At 36.9% G+C, this 20,635-nt stretch overlaps 2 protein-coding genes across 4 annotated transcripts; one reads left to right on the top strand and one right to left on the bottom strand.

Annotated features, from left to right (window-relative positions):
• Positions 1-22: 22 nt before the first annotated feature.
• Positions 23-5,304, bottom strand: ankrd22 (ankyrin repeat domain 22). Its single transcript, XM_067429891.1, has 6 exons — positions 4,888-5,304; positions 3,950-4,141; positions 3,661-3,768; positions 2,442-2,519; positions 2,219-2,317; positions 23-1,816 (listed from the first exon to the last, which is right to left on the bottom strand). The coding sequence occupies exons 1-6, from the start codon at positions 4,906-4,908 to the stop codon at positions 1,739-1,741; spliced, it is 576 nt and encodes a 191-aa protein (XP_067285992.1). The 5' UTR covers positions 4,909-5,304; the 3' UTR covers positions 23-1,738.
• Positions 5,305-5,470: 166 nt separating this feature from the next.
• On the top strand, positions 5,471-20,500 carry stambpl1 (STAM binding protein-like 1). 3 transcript variants are annotated; one of them, XR_010900144.1, is made up of 12 exons: positions 5,623-6,236; positions 8,168-8,274; positions 9,119-9,336; positions 9,577-9,652; positions 10,519-10,614; positions 10,725-11,034; positions 12,009-12,133; positions 12,715-12,852; positions 13,274-13,301; positions 16,973-17,085; positions 19,047-19,146; positions 19,276-19,315. XR_010900144.1 is itself a non-coding variant. In XM_067429886.1 (11 exons), the coding sequence occupies exons 2-11, from the start codon at positions 8,245-8,247 to the stop codon at positions 19,330-19,332; spliced, it is 1,263 nt and encodes a 420-aa protein (XP_067285987.1). In that variant the 5' UTR covers positions 5,633-6,236; positions 8,168-8,244; the 3' UTR covers positions 19,333-20,500. The 3 variants fall into 3 exon arrangements, 1 of the variants encoding a protein (XP_067285987.1); XR_010900143.1 differs by lacking the exon at positions 19,276-19,315 and having other exon boundaries at positions 5,471-6,236; positions 13,274-13,426; positions 19,047-19,070; XM_067429886.1 differs by lacking the exon at positions 13,274-13,301 and having other exon boundaries at positions 5,633-6,236; positions 19,276-20,500.
• The last annotated feature ends 135 nt before the right edge of the window (positions 20,501-20,635 follow it).

The raw sequence follows: 20,635 nt of genomic DNA, 5'->3' as shown, positions 1-20,635 counted from the left end.
AAACAACCTAAATGTACAGTACATTACATTATCAACATAAAATATATAATAATTTACTCATTACTTAGCAAATCAGTAAATCAAATATATTTAAACTAGGGCTGTCAAAATTAACACGTTAATGCAAATTCCTTTTAAGACACAAATTTTATTAACACGCAATTAACGCAGCGCCAGGGATACAAACACATGTATGGTCAAAAAAGAGAGAGGTAGGCTTCTAATAATCGTTCAGTGCACAAAAACCATATGAAACACTTAAAATCAGAGCGACACTAAGCGCTTGTGCGCATCCCGGGTGCAGAATGATGTGCTTAAAGCAACACAGTCAGAGTTGCAGCGCTAGTGCGCATTGAAGAGTTCTCTGCACAAAGAGAAGAGATGTTGAGCGCTTAAATCCTAGTCTAAAATGTATATCTGTCCAACAGTTTACTGATCATTTGTTTCTTCACAGTTTTAAATTCCAGTTATTGTGCGTGTGATGCTAATGAGTCCTTGTGTTGTCACCCGGAGTACAACATTCATTCATAAATAGCTATAAATGCAAATCCACAGCCCTTTATTTCCAGATCAATTATTATAATGGGAATATGATCTTGGAGACTGAGCTGGTCTCAGGGAGAAATGTGTTGCAGTAGCAGATACCACAGACATTAAAAGATACGCAGCCAGAAGAAACACGGTTCACACGCATGCTCATTGGCGCTCAGTATTCTGATTTACTTAGCTCATATTTACTGTTTGGTGGAGGCAATCCAGAATTACTGTTGGTGAAATTATAATCAGACCAGAAATTATAAAGTCACCCAAACAGACATTAAAAAAGCAGGAGGCGCCGAAAAGCGCGCTGTTTGTATCCCTGAGCGCGCATTTTCTGTTTGATCCATGACCCGTACTGGAGAAATTGAGATCAGTAGCCTAATAGACGTAAAGAATGCAGCAGCAAACATTAATAGGGAAAGAAAAGGGTTAACAATAACATTACTCTGAAACAAGTGCAGTTATAGTCTACATAACCATCATATTTTCTGCTTAACTTTTATAAGACTCCGGGTCGAAAGAAACGTGTTTTTTCACTGAGCACATTCTCTGCAGTCTGAGCACGATGCACTGCAAGCTCACTCTCACTCATATCCGAGGTAAATCATTAGATCACCACTTACAGTGCATGTGTTTTATTGAACTAAATACTTTACAATCGGGCTCGGCTAAAACTCCCTTTATTTATATTCTTAAAATGAGATAAATCACTGCTTATTCTGAATTTAAGCTTAATAGGCTACATGAACTAGTTCTTTGACAAACATCTATGACCTTTGATACATGTCTTCATGCTCTGAGCCAGGTTTCACTAATAATAAACGTACATTTGCATAAAGCATGCATATTTGTCCATATACCCATCTTGATTAGAGTATTAAAAACTTGAATATTAAGGTACATTTATAACTGATAATGTGCGATTAAATTGTGATTAATCGCGAGTTAACTCATGACAATGCAATTCATCGCAATTAAATATTTTAATCGACTGACAGCCCTAATTTAAACAGAAATTAGATTGGCAACATTGTGACAACATTTCAACATTGAAAAATGTATTTTTATACATATACATACATAATGTCATTTGTTGTAATAACTGGTGCAAACCCAATGTAAACTCAGTTGGTGAATTGTAAAGGACCCCACTGCTGCACATTAATAAAGTCTGTTCTCTTATGTCCTCCATTAACACTCAATTTGATTTTGTTAACATATTTACAATTTTGTAGAATTTTTGCCTCTTTGCAATATCCACAGGAGTTTCATGATTCTGTGAGGGAGACAGAAACAAAATGTCAAACTATTAATAGAGTTTCACAGTGTACCAGTGTATAAATCAACAATTTTAAACGCTTTAGACTAAAGTCAGTGAGATGTGAGAGTAAACAGAGGGGGAAAAAAGAAGAAAAGTACAATGCTGGTTATAGATCACAGAACAACCAAGTTTCAGATCCTGTCTCAAGAACACTTTAGTAGTTCCATCTGGTAACATTTAACTCACCAAGTTCTTGACACTAAACTTTGAGATAATGGTTTTGCTGTTAAATACAGTATAAAACCCACTGTGATGCCTGTCACTATATTATGTATTTACAATAAATAAAACAAATATGATTACTTATTCCTCCAAGTTAAGTAATGTTGAGATAACTGCCAAAATTAATTAACTTACTTTGTTCTGTATAGAAACATCCGCATTTTTCTGCAATAACAATGGAACAATCCTTTGACTTTTTCTTTGGCACGCATAGTGAAGTCCAGTGTTCCCCTTCTAAAATATGCAAAGATAAACAGATTATACAATGAACATTCTTTTTGGCACAGTTATGTAAACACAAACTGCCCAATTTCTCACTTAACACTCTGCCTGAAATATAAAAAAAACTTATACTTACATAGTCTACAGCATTTACGTCCACCTTAGTGGCCAAAAGAAACTCCATCAATTTCACATTTTTTCTTTGCTTCTCTTCCTTTTGAGAGAGAACAGGTGAAATACTTTAATACGGCATAATAATTACACACATTTAGGTCAGTCACATTTAAAGGTGCAGTATGTAGGACTGACAGTCCAAATTCAAAATATTGGAGAGCTTTGTTTTGTTTCCCCCGCCTCCTCCTCAGACTCGACGCTCACACGGGCTTGAGGACACGCAACAGAAGCGTTCGTTCATCTTCAGAACACAAATGAAGATATTTTTGTTGAAAGCAATGGCTGAGAAAGGCTTCAGATAGGCCTCCATTGGCCTTCAGTATATTCCCACTCACAAGACCCATAAAGGCACTAAACACATCGATACAAAGTCCATCTCACTACAGTGGCTGTACAATAATTTTACGAAGTGACGAGAATAATAATAGAATTATAATAATAATGATAATAATAATCTAAATAATGACTTTATCGGCCAAGTTATCGTCTTCTGTGTAGGTCTCGAACGTGAACTCACGCGATAGCGGCGCTCCTCCTCTTTCGGGTCATGTATTCAAACGGTGGAGCTGCGTAATATTCTCACACATGCGTCGAGTTCACGTCAATAACTTAGTGGATAAAGTCTTTATTTTGATTTTTGTGCGCACAATAACTATTTTCATCGCGTTGTAACATTATTGTTCAGCCACTGTAGTGAAATGGACTTTATATTGATGTGTTTAGTGCGTGGGAATATACTGAATGCCAATGGAGGCCTATCTGAAACCTTTCTCAGCCATCAGCTTTCAACAAAAATATCTTAATAAAAATATCCATTTGTGTTCTGAAGATGAACGAAGGTCTTACGGGTGTCCAACAACATGAGGGTGAGTAATTAATTAAATCATTTTCATTTTTGGGTGAACTGATCCTTTAAGCAATCTACATATGTCCTGTATTTTCTTTAATTATAAAACTTTAATTTAATTTCCTTTAATTATACAAATTATATCAAATATGTGTGATGGGCGAACACCACAAAAAAAAATTTGTATCCTATATGAGAACCTCATATAGGAGGAATATAGAAGGAAATTCTCTCTCACTCATTTTCAATTACAATTTTAGCTACTACAGCAATTAGCTTTTTTCAGACAGTAACTAGTCTCTTCTAGAAATAGTATGACTGATGATTAACTTACCATGATAAGATAACCAATTAACAAGATGGGCATTAAAATGGCAATCATCAAGTAGTCCAGGAAGGAGAATGTTCTCCTCGTCGCATAGTGCAAACAAGTCCTTTCTTTCTAAAGAGTGAACACATATATTTAAACAAAACAAGCAAACTAACCACACAAACAATCATCAATACAATATACTACAGGGCAAGTCTGAGAAGCAACATGCATTTAAGTGATTAATAACAATACATCGGGGAACATTAGGGGGCCAACAGAACGCTTTTCGGTCTCCTCACTAATGCAATACCTTATTCCTAATGGACACATTTGCATTGTAATCTAGAAGGTATTTGACAGCCCTGAGGTTTCCCCGTCGACAGGCGGCTATAATCGCTGTGTCTCCCGTTCCTTTATCTTGAACATTTACATTTCTGGCATCAGCTGAGATCAATTCTTGCAACTTGTGTACGTCATCATCATAAGCTGCCTGACACATGGGCTGTGGAAAAAAATCAGCACAAAATATAATTACAAAAATGTACATGAAACAGTTAATTTTCATGTTTCTACATTTACATTTACATCTACATTCTACATCCAATGTGAGATGACTAATAAATAAATAACATGTGCATATGAAGATAAAAAGATGACTTGATAGCAGATATGGTAATGAGCAAAACAGGTCTGGTGACACCCCAATCATGACAGATAACTTAACACATAAACACACCCTTTCCAAACACAAAATGACAGATAAAATAACCAATGTTACGTTTTTATTTACATAAACCCTTCACATAAAGGACCTACAGCAGTATTGTATTTTCCCCTTCATGCTTAAGTAAACTACTGTATTTTGTCTTCTTTTTATGTGTAAAGGAGTGTTAAATGTAACACTAATGAAAATACCAATAGAAGTGCCAAAGCACAACATTGATAACATGAACATCGCTTACATTTTATTATTATTATTATTATTATTATTATTATTATTATTATTATTATTATTATTATTAAAAGTATGATTCAATTTTTACTCAGTTAAAAACATTACGTTGACACAGAATTAAGGCATTAAGAAAACTCATTAGGCTGTTAGACATTAAATCGCCTTTAGCATACGACCAGTCGATTACCATAACCATCAGTTAACGTTGCATGAGCCTAGTTAATTTCTACAGACATAAGATCAAGGTATGTTTCAAAGAGGCGGTGAAATACTATAGCCCGGCCGTTACTCACCTCTGAGTACAATATCCCCATTTTGTTTCCTCTGTCACTAAAGGGAAACTAAACTTATAAATCCTTAATCTGGACCCAAGGTTATAAAACTAACAGCACTTTGCTAACTTGTTTGCTTTTCTACCTGCGGGGACTGTCGGCGCTTTTTAGACAAAGGTGTGCTCGTTTAACGATGACGCATACGTAATGACGCAACAGTAGACGCAGGTGTTCATTGCGATACAGTCATTTCCTCTGAAAAACATCCAGAACAGTCTGACTGATGTATATTCAAAATAAATTCCCCTGTCATTTCACTCAATTTAAAAATACATAAAGTTTACAAATTCACAGTTTTAATAGCTCTCCTCTTTTTAGCCACAAAACATGCATTGAGAGGCGCACATTAAGGGATTCTGATTAGGACATTTGGAATCAAATTTTACTAAATTTTACTAGATAGATAGATAGATAGATAGATAGATAGATAGATAGATAGATAGATAGATAGATAGATAGATAGATAGATAGATAGATAGATAGATAGATAGATAGATAGATAGATAGATAGATAGATAGATAGATAGATAGATAGATTTATGTATTTTTATTCAACTGCTTCAGAAACGGGCTTTGACATTTAGAAGTATAATGTTTATTATTTGAGGACATTACTTTGTCTAATGCAAATGCATCAGGGCAGACGCAATTTGAAGGAGTTGTGCCCCATCTGGTGGATATAAATACAATGTGTCACAACAGTTTATTTTTGTGGCGTAACATTTGACAAAATAAATGTAAACCATTCGAGAGCGCGTCCTATCATTAGGCTACTCTCTAGAATGTAGCCTAAATGGTCAGTGTCTAATGGTAACTGTACGTCTATTTAAGCTTGAAAATGTCGTGATTTGCATCGATTATATTCGTCCAGTCATTCCCACCCCCTAGCTGTCACATCGGTTGCTGCTCAAAGTGAACTAGACCTCGTTTGGGCATCATAGAAGAATCTCTAGTATTCGAATGATGTCTAGTTAGGCGGCTCGTGCGGTTTTGAAGCACGGCCAGTCAAGCACAGCTGCTACAGCGGCATTCATCTGACTCACAGAGCTTCGGGCGAACCATCTGACAGCGCAGGGTTATTCGCTCTGAAAGACAGCAATCAGCCATTTTAGCCCTGTGCGTATATTCATGCCAAAAGAACAAAGCTTCCATGAGGCACAAAGGCAAAAGACCGAGAGTTTTAGACAATAATAAAAACCTGCTCTTTTATTTACGCGAGTTGTCTGTTTTCGCGCTGAATTCTAGCATGTGCCACATGTGACGATTATAGGAATGTGGAGCATGGGATCACAACAGCCATTCACCTACAGGTGAGGAATTTATTGTTTGAATATATTATTTTTTCGTGCTACTAAATTAGACCTATGATTAATACTGATTTTGTGTTTTTAGCAGTCTTGTTTAGGTGAAATAGTCTATATCATTGACAAAACGAATGCCATTGGTATGCTTGATTTAAATGATTATATGCTGTACGATTGGTTTGTCATCTTAACATTATTGATTTTGTCTTGGAAGAGCTCCAGGTTTGAGCACATTAGATGTTGATAATATAAAATGCTTTTGTGTCATAACTTTTTAGTGATGGAGAAAAGCAGAAGTTAGACAAGTCGTGATTTAGAAGATATTAAGTAGAAACAAATTTACGTTAGTAATATTAATAAAGATCTCATTCTTTAAATTGTGCATTTAATAAAAAATAAAAAATATATTATATATTTATATTTATACAATATAACTTATTCATGTGCTGGTCAAGGGTGAGTTCTTCATGAACTCTGATATCATAATTTCAGGCATAGGCTATATAGCCTACATAAATAGTCATCATGTTTATAATCTAATTGTAAAACATTGTGTGTTGATGTGAGACAAGGTCATAAGAAATTGTATTAATACCTAATACAAACATTTTTGCAGATGTTTGTATTAAGATATTTGTATTATTTACTTGGATCGTAAAATATGAAGAACTCATATTTATATATTTATACTCATATTTATGAAGGAGCTCATCCCTCCTTGAAAATGTTTAACTGTATAGCCTCTCTTTAGATTTACACTTAATATTATTATTATTATTATTATTATTATCATTATTATTATTATTATTATTATTATTATTATTATTATTATTATTATTATTATTATTATTATTATTGTTATTATTTTATAAACTATTCTTTCAATGCAAAGCTCATGCCATTATTCTTTTTCTAAATAAAAAGTTTTGGTATTTTTTGTATGGTTAGACTTTATTTTTAAGGTGTCATTGTTACAGCGTAATTATATATTTAAGTACTGAGTAATGTTAGTTAACATGTACTTACTATAGAGTTAAGGTAGGGTTTGGTTTAAGGTTAGTTGCATATGCATAATTTACTTTTATTACCATGGTAAGTACATGTAACAAGGACACTGTAAAATAAAGTGTATATATAATTTAAAGTCCCTTTTGCTAGGATTGTTAAAGAATCTGTGAGAATACAGATCGTTTCTGATTCATCACGTATTTAATGGATCATTGTTTGCTTTCTTTGAGAAGTAAATGTGAAATTGATCTTTAATAAGTTTTAAAAGAATGTTTAACATTAATAAACCCCTCATATATTATGTTCATGTGATCTAGCTAATCAAATGCAAATTTACATTATGCAAGGCCCTGATTATCAGAGAATGCTCATTGTTAAGTCTGTCACACCCCCCTGCACTCTTATTTTAACAGTGCATCTAGTTTAAGTTGCCATGGTAGCATAAATCGAAATATTTTCTTCTGTGGTGGTGATCCTTTTTCCAATTGTGAATTTGCAAAAGGATGCCACTGTGACTGCACTCTCAGCTTTCAAAGAGTATAGGAGATAGAAGCAGTCCAGTATCTTACCCATCTTTGTGCTAAGTGAAAAAGCACACAGATTTTTTTTTCACAGCTGAAGATATCCATGAGTCACCATATTTTGCTGCATGGTAACAAGCTGTCATAGCAACTGTAGCACAGATTCTGGGACGAATAACCATGTTATTTGGACTGAGATGAATTATGTTTGATAATCCCTGTGGAAATAAACAGGGCATGCTAACCATGTTAATAGATTAAGAAAAATACGCTAGGAATTCTAAGGCATGGAGTTGTAGCCAAATCCGGTGTTAAGTAACTGAAAACAAAAAGACTCAGGCGGTATCGACCCAGTGGCCTCTTAATAGCACTGCTGTGATGTCAGATATGATGTTTCTTGCTCCTCAGCTTGGAATCATCTTGGGAGATGACAGATGGATGCATAGGGAGGATCGAAGCCTGCAAAGCAACGTCGTAAAGTCACCATGGACCAGGGCTTCAGTTTCAGCACACTGGTGAGTGGCGTTGAGGGAGGGGGAGGAGGGTGGTGGGGGACAGCTGATATTACTCGGAGGTTGGTGGCAGGGACAGAATGGCTTCCTCTGACTCACTCCCATTAGTATTCCCATTGCAGCTGCTCCGTCATTCAGATGGAGTGGGCGAGAGGGACGAACGGATGTAGCCCCCTTCACACTTCGCTTCCCCTCTTCGTGAATGCATCAAAATAGTCTTCTTATTCTGGCCACCCAGATTCCTCTTCTCCAACATTTGTGCAGAGACTTTTCATTTGGCTCTCCACCAGCATTCGGAGATTTTTGTGTTTGTGCTGCGTACTGTTCAAAAGTCACGCAGGCTGTCATGTCCAAACAGTCTAACAGCTCGGCAGGCCCTTATTGGTGTCCATCGGTGTCCTGCTGCATGTTGATTAGACGCCCACTCTTTGCAGTGACCCTAAAACAGAGGCTCTGTTTAGTCATTAATATGGGAGCTGGAAGCAAACTCAGCGTGGGTGCTGCCGTGTGTTCCGGTTCGCACAAGCTGGACGATGAACAGAGCTTATGTTGTGTGTATCTGAGGCATGTGATGTCTTTGGGACCAAATTCCCTGTGCCATAGGCGTACTGGGACCGGTTCTAGTTTAGTTTGCATGTCTAGAGCTATTTTACTTGGCAGAGCTATAAAGTGGCTCACCAGATAGACATTTCCTAAATGTCAGGAATCAAAATAAGCTAAAAAGTATTGAAAATATAGGGTGAAATTGTCCAAAATGACATTACTGTATGTCTCCATCAGCAATAGTGTTTGTGGGATGCCACTGCTCTGTGTTTTTATGGGGTTTTTTTGTCCTCCGTGTTTGCAGAAAAAGTTAGCGGCCGAGCCGGATCACACTGACATCACTCTACCGGCGGTGGAACGTGTACGGGCCCTCAGCAAAATGGGCTATAACATTGAAATAAATGAAGACATCGCCCCGAGACGCTACTTTCGCTCTGGTGTGGAGATGGAGCGTATGGCAGCTGTTTATCTAGAGGAGGGGAGTCTGGAGAATGCCTTTGTCCTCTACAATAAATTCATCACGTATGGTTTTATTTAATTCATTGATTTGATTTGATTTGATTTGATTTGATATCCAGGGTCACGAGAATGCTGTAACCAATCCTACCGCCTCGGGCCTTTTTGTTTTGTTTATTTTAGTCTTTTGTTTTCTCAGCTGTGTCTGTAATCTTATTTTTCCTCATATCTTCTGCCATAATATAGATTTGTGTAATTCACATCTATCAATTCTCAGCTCTGTTTTCCTGTTTCACTCCTGTACAGTTTATTTGTTGAGAAACTCCCCTGTCACAGGGACTATCAGCAGTGCAACGTCCCTGAGAAGCAAGTGATAATGAAGGTAGGCCATTGGCATGTTACTCACAGGAACTGTTGGAGCCCCGTGGCGCTCAGCCCACTGTAAATATGATTAGCATCATGCTCAATTACCTTGGCCTAGTCAGGCTCCCAGCTGCTCACATGGTGGGTTTGCCTTGTGTAGGCACATGTTCTGCTTTCATTTCAACATGGTGTTTCTAGTTCCTAGTCACCTGATGTTTCAAGCAAAAAGACTTGCTGATTAAAGTATTTTTTATATGGATGTTTAAATGCATTTTTGTCTATATTGCATTGTTCGTGATGGACCTCTTATGTTCATTCATTAGTTAATTTATAGTTCATTAGGATTTTTCAAAACTCCATGAAATTGCTTGACGAACAGTTGTCCTGCCTTTCCTGTCGAAAAAGGATGTTAAGGCCTATCTAGGAACTTGTTTCAAACCAATACGGTTTACGTCAAAACCATTACTATTGCTAATCTGCTGCAAGTTGTATTGCTAAGGCGGCATTTATATACTCTAGAGGTTTTTATTGAACCAAAATGCTTAGTGCAGCATGAGTCATCAATGTTTTTGGTTTTGATTTGGAGAAAAATAGTTTAAACCTAGCTAGATATCTGCAAATAAAAATGTTGTTTTGTTCACTAGCATATAAACGGCTTCAATTGTAGCAGGCAGTGACTGAAATGTAGGGTCTTTAACCTAAGGATCTTAATGTTTGATGGTCCTTGCATCCAAAAAAAGATGAGTATTTAGTTTGTGTCTCTATTCCCAGCTTTAGAAAAATCATTATGTCCCTGAAAGCATTAGCTAGCACATATTGATCTGGTACTCGCTGTCTGTAACACAACCCCTAATGTGTGTTCCATTATCTGTTCATTATGTTCAGAAATTACAAGAGGTTGCTTTTCCACGGAAGGACCAATTGAAGAGACTTCTCCATGAGAAATACACCAAAGAACACAGTGAATATCTAAAGAGTCAGGTGCATTAGACGGAACACTTTATTCACTGCTGATTAAATGCCTGCTAATCAAACGATTCACTTCATTATCGTGAACATCATACGTAATGTGCTTGTGAATACTTGTGCAGACTCAAGCCACGGCTGTTGACATGTGTGGTGAACGGCTGCAGAAGATGTCTTTGTTGGAGGAAGAACGGCAACGTGTGGCACAGCTCAGGAAGATGCAAATCGAGTCCGAACAGTTCCGCTACTTCGAGGATCAACTGCGTAGACAGGAGCTGGCCAGTCGCAGGGACGAGGCTGTCCCCAAAGTGCCTGAACAAACTGACGGGTCCTGCTTATCCCAGACCCCGAGAAACCATGTACGCCTTGACCCCAATCGTAACAAACCAGCCGCCCCCGTCCCCAAACCGGCAGCCACCTTAGCAGCTGTACAGAGTGAGTGCCCTTATTTAGCTCATATTTGCTTGTTATTCATTTTAGTGATTTATTACACTGCTCTCATAAGTCAGTTGTGGTATTTTGTATGTAGAGACCGTTAAACTACGTATTCGACCACTGCTCAGTTAATGTTCTCATATATTCAAATATGATTATGATACAATTTATTAAACTACATTTTATTACTAGGTCTTATTTAATTCTAAAAACTATAATACTGATCTGCCAACATTGTCGCTATATGATAAATTAAAATAAGCTGATAACATCACTGTTTTCTCCAGAACGACTGTACAGCCAATTTAATTTTTTTTGTTCGATATTGTCCTGTTTAACACTGTGAAGCTGCTTTGAAACAATCGTCATTTTAAAAGAGCTATATGAATAAACTTGATGGATTGATTGATTGATCAAATAATTCAAGTTCATTTATTTACACTACTCTTTATGGTCAACGTGATTTTTTTTAAAGAACTCTCACAAGGCTGCATTTATTAAAAAAAAAAAAACAGTAAACATTAATGTTATGAAATATTATTGCAATTTATAAAAACATTTTTAATATCTTTAATTTAGGGAAAAAAAATATTTTCAGAAGCCATACTCCTCTCCACTCATTCAAAAATTGCTCTAATTTGCTGATTCAGTGGTTAATATTTTTGGGGAAACCGTTCATTATAAATGTATTAATAATATTTAAAAGAACAGCATTCATTTGAAATGGAAATCATTTGTATACATATGTTTTTTCTGCAAATTTTGATCTGTTTAATGCATCCTTGCTTAAAAAAAAAAAGAATTACTGACCCCACTGTGTTTAAAGAGTGTATTCATTCATCAGTAATCAGGATAATGTACTGCAGAGTCATTCATGCATAATAAATCCCTTTAGGAAGATAAGACAAAGTTTATTTTGCAACAATGGCTCACTGACATGAGCAGTACTACAGTATGTTCCTGTGTGTTTCTAGATCAGCGTGTGGAAGGCCTGAGGCGGGTTATAATCCCACGAGACCTGACTTACAGGTTCCTTTTGCTGGCTGACAGTAACACTGCAAGAGGAATTGAGACGTGTGCCGTTCTCTGTGGAAAACTGGTAAGGCCTCAACTGGAACAAACCTCCTCTCTGTAGGTGTGAGATTCTTTTGTTCCATTCTTTTTTCCAGCAGTGACTAAAGCTGAATATCCTTTTGTGATTTATGATGATTCTTCCCCGGAAGTGAGCGTGACTTTGATTTGGGGAGTGTTAATGATCAATTGTGAATATTCTTCTCATTCACTAGGAAAAAAGGAGCTTAGGTATTGCATAATGTGTGTAAATACCAGGTGTGTGTGGACTTCCTCATACTTTCACCACACATGCAAAAGTTGCTTCATATCAGTGTCTTATTTACCAATCACCTGCAATCCATCTATATAATGCAGCTACTGGCTTCAACCCAGCATTTTTGTTTTAATCCTGATTTGTCTAAAGTTGATTGTTTCTCCCTTATTTACACTTTTATCACTTGCTTTACTTCTGTCAATACAAAAATCTTCTACATGAACCTGCTGCACAGCCCCCATAGAGAATGATTTGGTCATCTCATTTTACCTGTGTCAGAGGACACATACCATCATTTTGGGATGCTGTGTTGGCCTAGACAAACTAAAAATCTCTATTTTGTTGACCCGCAGACGCATAATGAGTTTGTGCTGACCCACGTGATCGTCCCCAAGCAGTCCGCCGGTCCTGACTACTGTGACATGGAGAATGTGGAAGAGCTGTTCAGTTATCAGGACCATCATAACCTCCTGACCCTGGGCTGGATTCATGTGAGTGTCTCTCTTTTTCTGGCTCTCACATATTTTCATGCAGGTGAAAATCTTGCTGTCAGACCCACACAGAATCTGAGCCTGCAGAAAACGCAACAGATTTCCACAGAATTTGAATAGCCATCGTTCACACGCCATCCACTTTATGTGTTAATTTAGTAAATTTTTCCTTATTTTATTATAGAAATATATCCGTTTATTTTTTAACACTTTTTTTGTTTGTTTGTTAAATCCAATTCTACCGATTTCTCCCAAAATCAACAGAGAAAATAGGAAAAAGTCAGCAGATTTTGTATGGGCCTGGTCATTTCTAGTAAAACTTTACAGGGTTATATGCTTTTTAGGCTGTGTAGCTCAAGTATTTAGAAGTACGGAGTTTGCAACTTGACTTTATGTACGTCTTTTTTTACGTACGTCACAGTGCGCGCATCAGCAGAGAGTCGGAGAGGGTGAGTCGCTTGGGAGAAGAGAGCGGGCAAATTCGAGCAAAATGGGAAGTGCAGATTTAACTCTCGATGGCTCGAAAATGACTGGTTTTGGAGATAGGTGGCAACAGTGACAGCAATGAAGCCAGGTGCACTTTATGCCACAAGACGTTTAAATTGGGTATAAGGGGAATAAGGGTGAACTACGAATCATTTCAGAGCGAATCATCAGGTTCTCATCTCCCATTCCCTTTAAAGGTGCACTATGTAGAATTTTTGCACTAAAATATCCAAAAACCACAAGGCAAGTGTCATATATTTTGTTTATTTGAGTTCTTACAATATCCCAAATGTTTCCAACTATTTGTAAATTGTGAAAAAATTGCTATTTTAACCACAGAACTGGGACATTTGAGGGAGTTGCCTGTCAATTGCGTGATATCTGTGTTACCCTCAGTTTCCAGATTTATTTGGCAGACACGCTTTACTCTTAGCAGTGCTGCATTACCTCATAGTTACCTCATAAACAGAGCTGTGTTACCTCATAGTCATGACCGGCAAAGCGCCCCGTCATATTAAAACTCCTGCTGCTCGCGAGGTGTGTGTTTTGCGTTACCATCGCTCTAGCTCCATGCTCAGCTCCCTCAACACACGGTCCTGCTCTGCTTAATACTACAGTAACGTTAATAACCGCATCCATGAACATGATTTCTGCCCGAGTCCTATCCCAATTCTTTTCCACCGGCTGTGAGGTGAAGACCACATGTCCCAAGATTCTGAGTTCAAACTTGGCGTCATCAAACTACGCCTTTGTTTTGAATAGGCGCCCTCTAGCGGACGGAAAATTACATGGTGCCGCTTTAAAACCCAGTTGTGCTTGCCCCATGACGAATTCACTATTTACATGGTGTAATTTGCGAGGCGAAAGACAGAGTGCTTCTTCAGAGATGAATCCTTTTATTTTTGATATTTAAAAATGTTTGTGTGCTGCTGCGTGTGCCTGTGTGTGTAATAAGCAGATGGTACGTGCGTTGTGCACCCGCCTATAGGCACATATTAATGGGTATAGGTATAGTAATCTTTCCATAAGATATAATGGAAATTCAATATAAAATGGTTATATATTATAAGCCTAGCAGTTAAAGTTTTATTAGCAGTATGATAACCCTATTAATCCCCAGTTATGTAGAGCTGAAGAACAACTAAAACAATGTTCTTCCGCAAAATGCTTACAGTTCTGTTTTTTAAGTGCTAGAGAGCCAAAAGTTACATATTGTACAACAGATGCAGCCATGTCAAGCACAAAATGGATTAAGACATGCTTTTTTAAATAGTGACACAAATACTAGTAAATTGACTACCACAATCTTTAGTAAATCAACTTGTATGATTATTTAAATACTCTTCTCCTCCCATAAATTTTAAGGTCAGCCACAAAAACAACCGTGTCCATGCCTCATCTCTAATTTTTCACTGCGTGTCTTTACCAAATCCCGATTCCCGACAGTCGTTATTTAAGGCCAAGAGGGTTTGAGCAGGTGCAGGCAGTTAGTAAATATAGCTAACAGTTTCCATTGTGATCCTTAAATTGATGCTCCATCATATTTGAGTATGCAAAAAATAAATGAATACAACTAGGTTGCAGATTCAGTTCAGTATTTGGTCTGCCGATTACTTATACAAGAAGCCTACTTACACTAGTGTTCAAAAGTTTGGGGTCAGTTATGCTCACAAGTCTACATTTATGTGACCGCATATACAGTAATAAAGTAAAAACAGAAATATATTGCCAACATTTCTTCTATTTAAATGTATTTTAAAATTAATTTATTCCGGTAATGGCATAACTGCTTTAGCAGCTAATTGGCCAGTCTTCAGTGTCACATGATCCTTCATCGTTAATGTGTCTAATGTGCTGATTTTTATCTTTTAGTTTTCTAATTTCTTTCTAATTTTCTTTTTTTTAATTAGAAAACAGCATTTATGTGAAATAGAAATGTTTTATAACATTAAAATGACTTTACTGTAATGTTTGATCAGTTGAATGCATTCTTGATTAATAAAGCATTCATTTCTTCTTTAAAACAAAACAAAATCTTACTGACCCCAAAATTTTGAATGGTATTGTGTATATATAACAGTTGCCTAATGCAGGGTTGCTGTAAATTTAAATTCAATTTCAAATCAATACTGTGTGCACACATAAAAAAAACTAAAATATACAAATAGTAAACATAGTAACTGCTTAGTAAACATTTTAGCCTACCATGTATGCAAATCTGAAATTAATGTGGCTGGTCAAATAATGGAATGGCTATTTGAAACATTTCAAATGTGATGCAAGTAATTTTTTTGTTGTTGCGAGTTTCAGCCTGACGCAGATATCATTTTCACGTCCAGTGCCACGTTGTTTAAATAGCAAATGCAATCGCGTCCATCTGTTCACACATCTGTTCTGAAAAAGAGGTGTGTTCAGGCGCATTGTGGGTATGTTGCTTTTTTAGGGCAACTGAAAATGACTGTGCCAACAAAACCAACAAACTTTATTCAAAAGTCCAAAGGTATTTACAGGGCTATTTAAACAGTTGTGTTTGACTGTTTTCAAATCCATTAATCCGATTTCCGGGTCTGGAGCAGTTTTAGCATAGCTTAGCATAGATCATTGATTTTGATTAGACCGTTAGCATCGCATTAAAGATGACAAAATATATTTTTTCCTATTTAAAGCAACACTCCACTTTTTTTGAAAATAGGCTTATTTTCCAAGTCCCTTAGAGTTAAACAGCTGAGTTTTACCGTTTTTGAATCCGATCTCTGTATCTGGCGGTAGCACTTTTAGCATAGCTTAGCATACATCATTGAATCGGATTAGACCATTAGCATCGTGTTTAAAAATGACCAGAACAGCGCCACATGAAATAACTTTACAGACTAGATAATGCTTTACAATGAACTCGAGACCTATTTATGTCAAATTACCGGTTTAATAGGATACCTTATTTGCTTGTTGAGTAATAAAATGGCAATCTTCGTGCCATTCAAATCCCTTGGTTTTCACCATCTTCAAAAAGCAAAGCCAATGTTGACTCTAGTTTTATTACGAGCTCTATTGCATTCTCTTTTTGGCAGCAGACTCTCCTCTGTTCTGGGGTTGTTGTTTTTTAACAGGGTATTCCATAGAGGTTGGAGATTTAGTGTGCTCCATGTCAGCCTTTGTGACACCTTTGCTTGTTGAGAAAACTAACCTACAGTTTGCCACTCCCACTCCCACTCATACACACATCAAAGTAGCCAGAGCAACTTTTCTCTATTTTCAAAAATGACAAGGCACACACGGGCACACTTGTACACATGTAACAGGCTTTCCGTAGTGAATTAGGATAAGACAAAAACACGTTTTGAAGAAGGATGAATGATATATTGACTCATTTTTAACATTTTGAATTTTGAACAAAAAAGTTACATGGTGTACCGTTATTTTGCACATTATTGATAGATCACCCGCAGAACTTTGCACTCCCATTGGTGCTTTTATGGGATTGCAGTCTTATGCTAATTGGCCCTGTTTAGTAAATCTGGCCCATAGTCTCCAAGTCACCTGTTAATTTTGTATGGTGAATTATTTTGTGGCTGCATGAGAATAAGGGGCTACTAAATGTGGTGTTAATATGAATATTTGCATGTTTGGCTCACAGACACACCCGACACAGACGGCCTTCCTCTCCAGCGTGGATCTACACACACACAGCTCTTATCAGCTCATGCTACCAGAGGCCATCGCTATTGTTTGCGCACCTAAGCATAATGAGTGAGTATAACACTCACAAAACTCCCACACCCCCCATTGTGTACACTCAACCTCAAGGCTTTTTCCATCCACAGCCTATGAAGCTCTACTGCAAATCAATGCAGATTCATGCATTTGTTTAACAATAGATTTTTGATTGTTTGAAAAGTGATACACTTATCATTCGATGCTATTCTGGATGGAATTTAACTAGAGCACGTTCTCTCCCTGGATGTAGTTTGTTTTGTTTTATTTTATTTCAATGTTTTTATTTAGTTTTATTTCTATTTGTATAAAAAAAAGCTTTATTTTGAAACAAATTAACAAATATAGAGTACAATTTTGATTTAAAACAATAAGGTAACTGTACATGTCTATACAGTTGGGCAAAAAAGTATTTACTCAGCCACCAATTGTGCAACTTCTCCTACTTAAAGGGGGGGTGAAATGCTGTTTCATGCATACTGAGCTTTTTACACTGTTAAAGACTTGGATTCCCATCCTAATCATAGACAAAGTTTCAAAAACTAATGTTGGACGTTTGATGGAGTATTTCTGTGTTAAAAATACTCCTTCCAGTTTCTCACAAGTTTCGGAGAGTTTTTTTTGAGTATGGGTCGGATTGACGTCAATAGAGCGGAAGGTCCTTGTATGGGCCGTATGGGTTCTTCTCCCGGTAGGGTGCGCGTGCGTGTGTCTAGAGCGAGAGAGGAAATGCACGCCCATAAACACTCGCTCAGCTGCTCGTCCGTGAACACTTATGTCGTTATAGTCCGCACCTTGCTCCACTTTATTCCAATGGGTGACATCAAGCGACTTCAACGCTTCAGCACAGCATTCGGGGAAAGCAGCGCTGCATTTGAACCGATTTGAACGCAGAAATGACGGGAAGCTTCACAACATCGCTTCAGTCGCGTCTAAAAGTGGATCTCCACCGTTCACTGCTGTCAGGACTTTACCAAATCATACCAAATAAGTGTGTTTTTGATGGAGCGTTCCTAGCGATAAAGGTTTGGTCCTGCTTTGGAAGCAGCCGGTGAGTAAAACTGCTTCAAATGTCTGTGCTGTTGGCTCGTCGCGTAAGTAAACATCAGTAAACGACACGATCGCGTGCTTCGTCATTCAAATGCGTTAACGGACTCCATTGTTGTTCTATGTATAACGTTACACTAGTCTGACGTGCAAAACCGTTTTGCTTGCTACTGCTAAGGTTTAGTCGCATAACGTTACAATAGTCCATAAACCGAATCATGTCCTCATAAACTGCGAGTAAACACACAAATGTTGACAGGGCACTAAATACAGTACATACCACAGAGACGGACGTCCTGCTGTTGCTGTTTCTCCTGTTCAATTTATTTCAGCCTCTGGATCTGATTCTGGATCATATATCTATTAGCTGAGATCGATAGCCATGGGTTTCTCCATGCTTGAGGACGTCACCGCTTTGTGCGCACGCGTCATTCTTTAGCTCCGCCCACACGACACGTAATTTTTTTCTTTATTTATTTTTTTAATAAATCAATAACTTTATTAAGCAAGGATGTGTTAATTTAATAAAAAATGATTGTAAAGGAGATTTATATTATTTGAAAATGTTTTTATTTTGAATAAATTGATTATTTTGAACCTTTTATTCATCAAATATATTAGGCAGCAGAACTGTTTCCAACACTCAAAAAATCAGAATATTAGAATGATTTCTGAAGGATCATGTGACACTGAAGACTGGAGAAACGATTCTGAAAAATTCAGCTTTGCATCACAGAAATAAATGATAATTTAAAGTATAATAAATTGAAAACCAATTTTTTTAAATTGTAGTAATATATCACAATATAAAAAAAAAATCTGTATTTTTGATCAAATAAATTCAGGCTTGATGAGCAGAAGAAACTTTCAAAAACATTACAAATAGTAATTTGTCCAAACTTTTGGCCTGTACTGTATATATAATTGACAATGTCATTTTGTTTCTTCAGCACGGGAGTGTTCCGCCTCACCAGTGCTGGAATGGGAGAAGTGGCTGGATGCAGATTGAAAGGTTTTCACCCCCACTCTAAAGACCCCCCTCTGTTCACCGTAAGAACCATTTGTTTCAACTGAGAATATGAAAATCAGTTTCTGTACTGTTTATCCCTTATGTTGTGAGAGTTGACATCAAAGTGAAACACCATTAGAGAAGTGAAAATTGTATTTTTCTATTCGCAGATTTGCAAGCACATTGTGGTGAAGGACTCGAAAACGACAGTTCTGGACCTCAGGTGACAGAGGAAGAGGGGAAATACGTCAATATCAGCAAACCATTGAGAATATCTATTTATATCTTTCTTTACTTGAAGGCTTTTTTGTATTTATTTATTTTACAAAAAGGTACTGTGAAACAGAATCCCTCATCTGCACAGTTTGCTGTGAGTAGGTTTAGTGAAGCTACTGAGATAGTGTTTTGTGTTTTTTTCTTTAGATCATAATGCGCTTTTTGTTTGTGGCCAGGTGTTTTTAAAAAATATTGTTGTCAGATTGTACTGTCTAGTATGATCTGACTGCTGTTTTGGTTCTTTGTCCTCAAGGTGGCGTCATTTATCAAGGCATACTATGAGGCTGCTACAATGTGAATTGTTTTCAGGAATTTTTAAAAGGAAGTGTGTGTGCGTGTGTGTTATTTGCCTTTGATATTTATTGATATCACTTGCAGTTCTCACTGTAACACAATGTACACAGAATAAGTAATATTTTTCTTTTTAAAACTAACTGAATTTTCTAGTACAAAAATAGAATGAATTGCTACGAGAGTCATTTCTAGGCCTTACTACGTATTATATCATTTTTAGTGATCAAATGGTTGGTTAATAATTATGCTTTGTAAGGCAGTAAATCTAACTTATAATAATGCAACACATCAATTCTGTCTTTCAGTTCAGAGACCATTTCAGGCAACAAAAAAAAAGAGTCCAATTTCAGCCCAATTACACAGTAGGAAGTTGGCTATTGAGCGGACTGTTTTATTTCCCAAGAACATTTTTTTTTTTTCCCAATGTGGATCCGATTACAGGTGAAGTGACTTTTGAAAAGCATAAACAAGATTGGGATCTCTTAGTCCATGCCAAACCTCGCATTACAGAATAAGCAAAGAAAATTAAGGGCCTTGACTGCACTAATCTCAGGGTACCATTCCCTCATTTTAACAACCTGATTTTTGTCTACTACATTTATGGTTTGAGAAGATTTTAATTTTTTTGTTATGAACTTACACATGCAGTTAAGAGAGTATATCATTCTTTTCGGGTACAGTGTGGCATTAGATTGTTTCTCCAGTGTGTGGCTAGGACAGTAAAAGGAGGCTTATGTGTCTGTACATGCACCATTTCATTCAGCAGCTCATTTGTTAATAAAAGAGAAAAAAATTACAAATCTCTGCTATCGAGTTACATGACTTTTTCCTGTGTGATTTGCAATGTGACTTTCATAGTATGATGAAATGGGGATCATAGGATTCATCACTAGTAAAAGATTGCTCACATACTTCAACATATCCTGTGGGGTTTTTTTTTAATCTAATGTGCATTTGATT

Source organism: Pseudorasbora parva, chromosome 21 (assembly GCF_024679245.1).
Source record: "Pseudorasbora parva isolate DD20220531a chromosome 21, ASM2467924v1, whole genome shotgun sequence".
Taxonomy (NCBI): Eukaryota; Metazoa; Chordata; class Actinopteri; order Cypriniformes; family Gobionidae; genus Pseudorasbora; species Pseudorasbora parva.
This window is presented reverse-complemented; position numbering and strand designations above follow the sequence as displayed.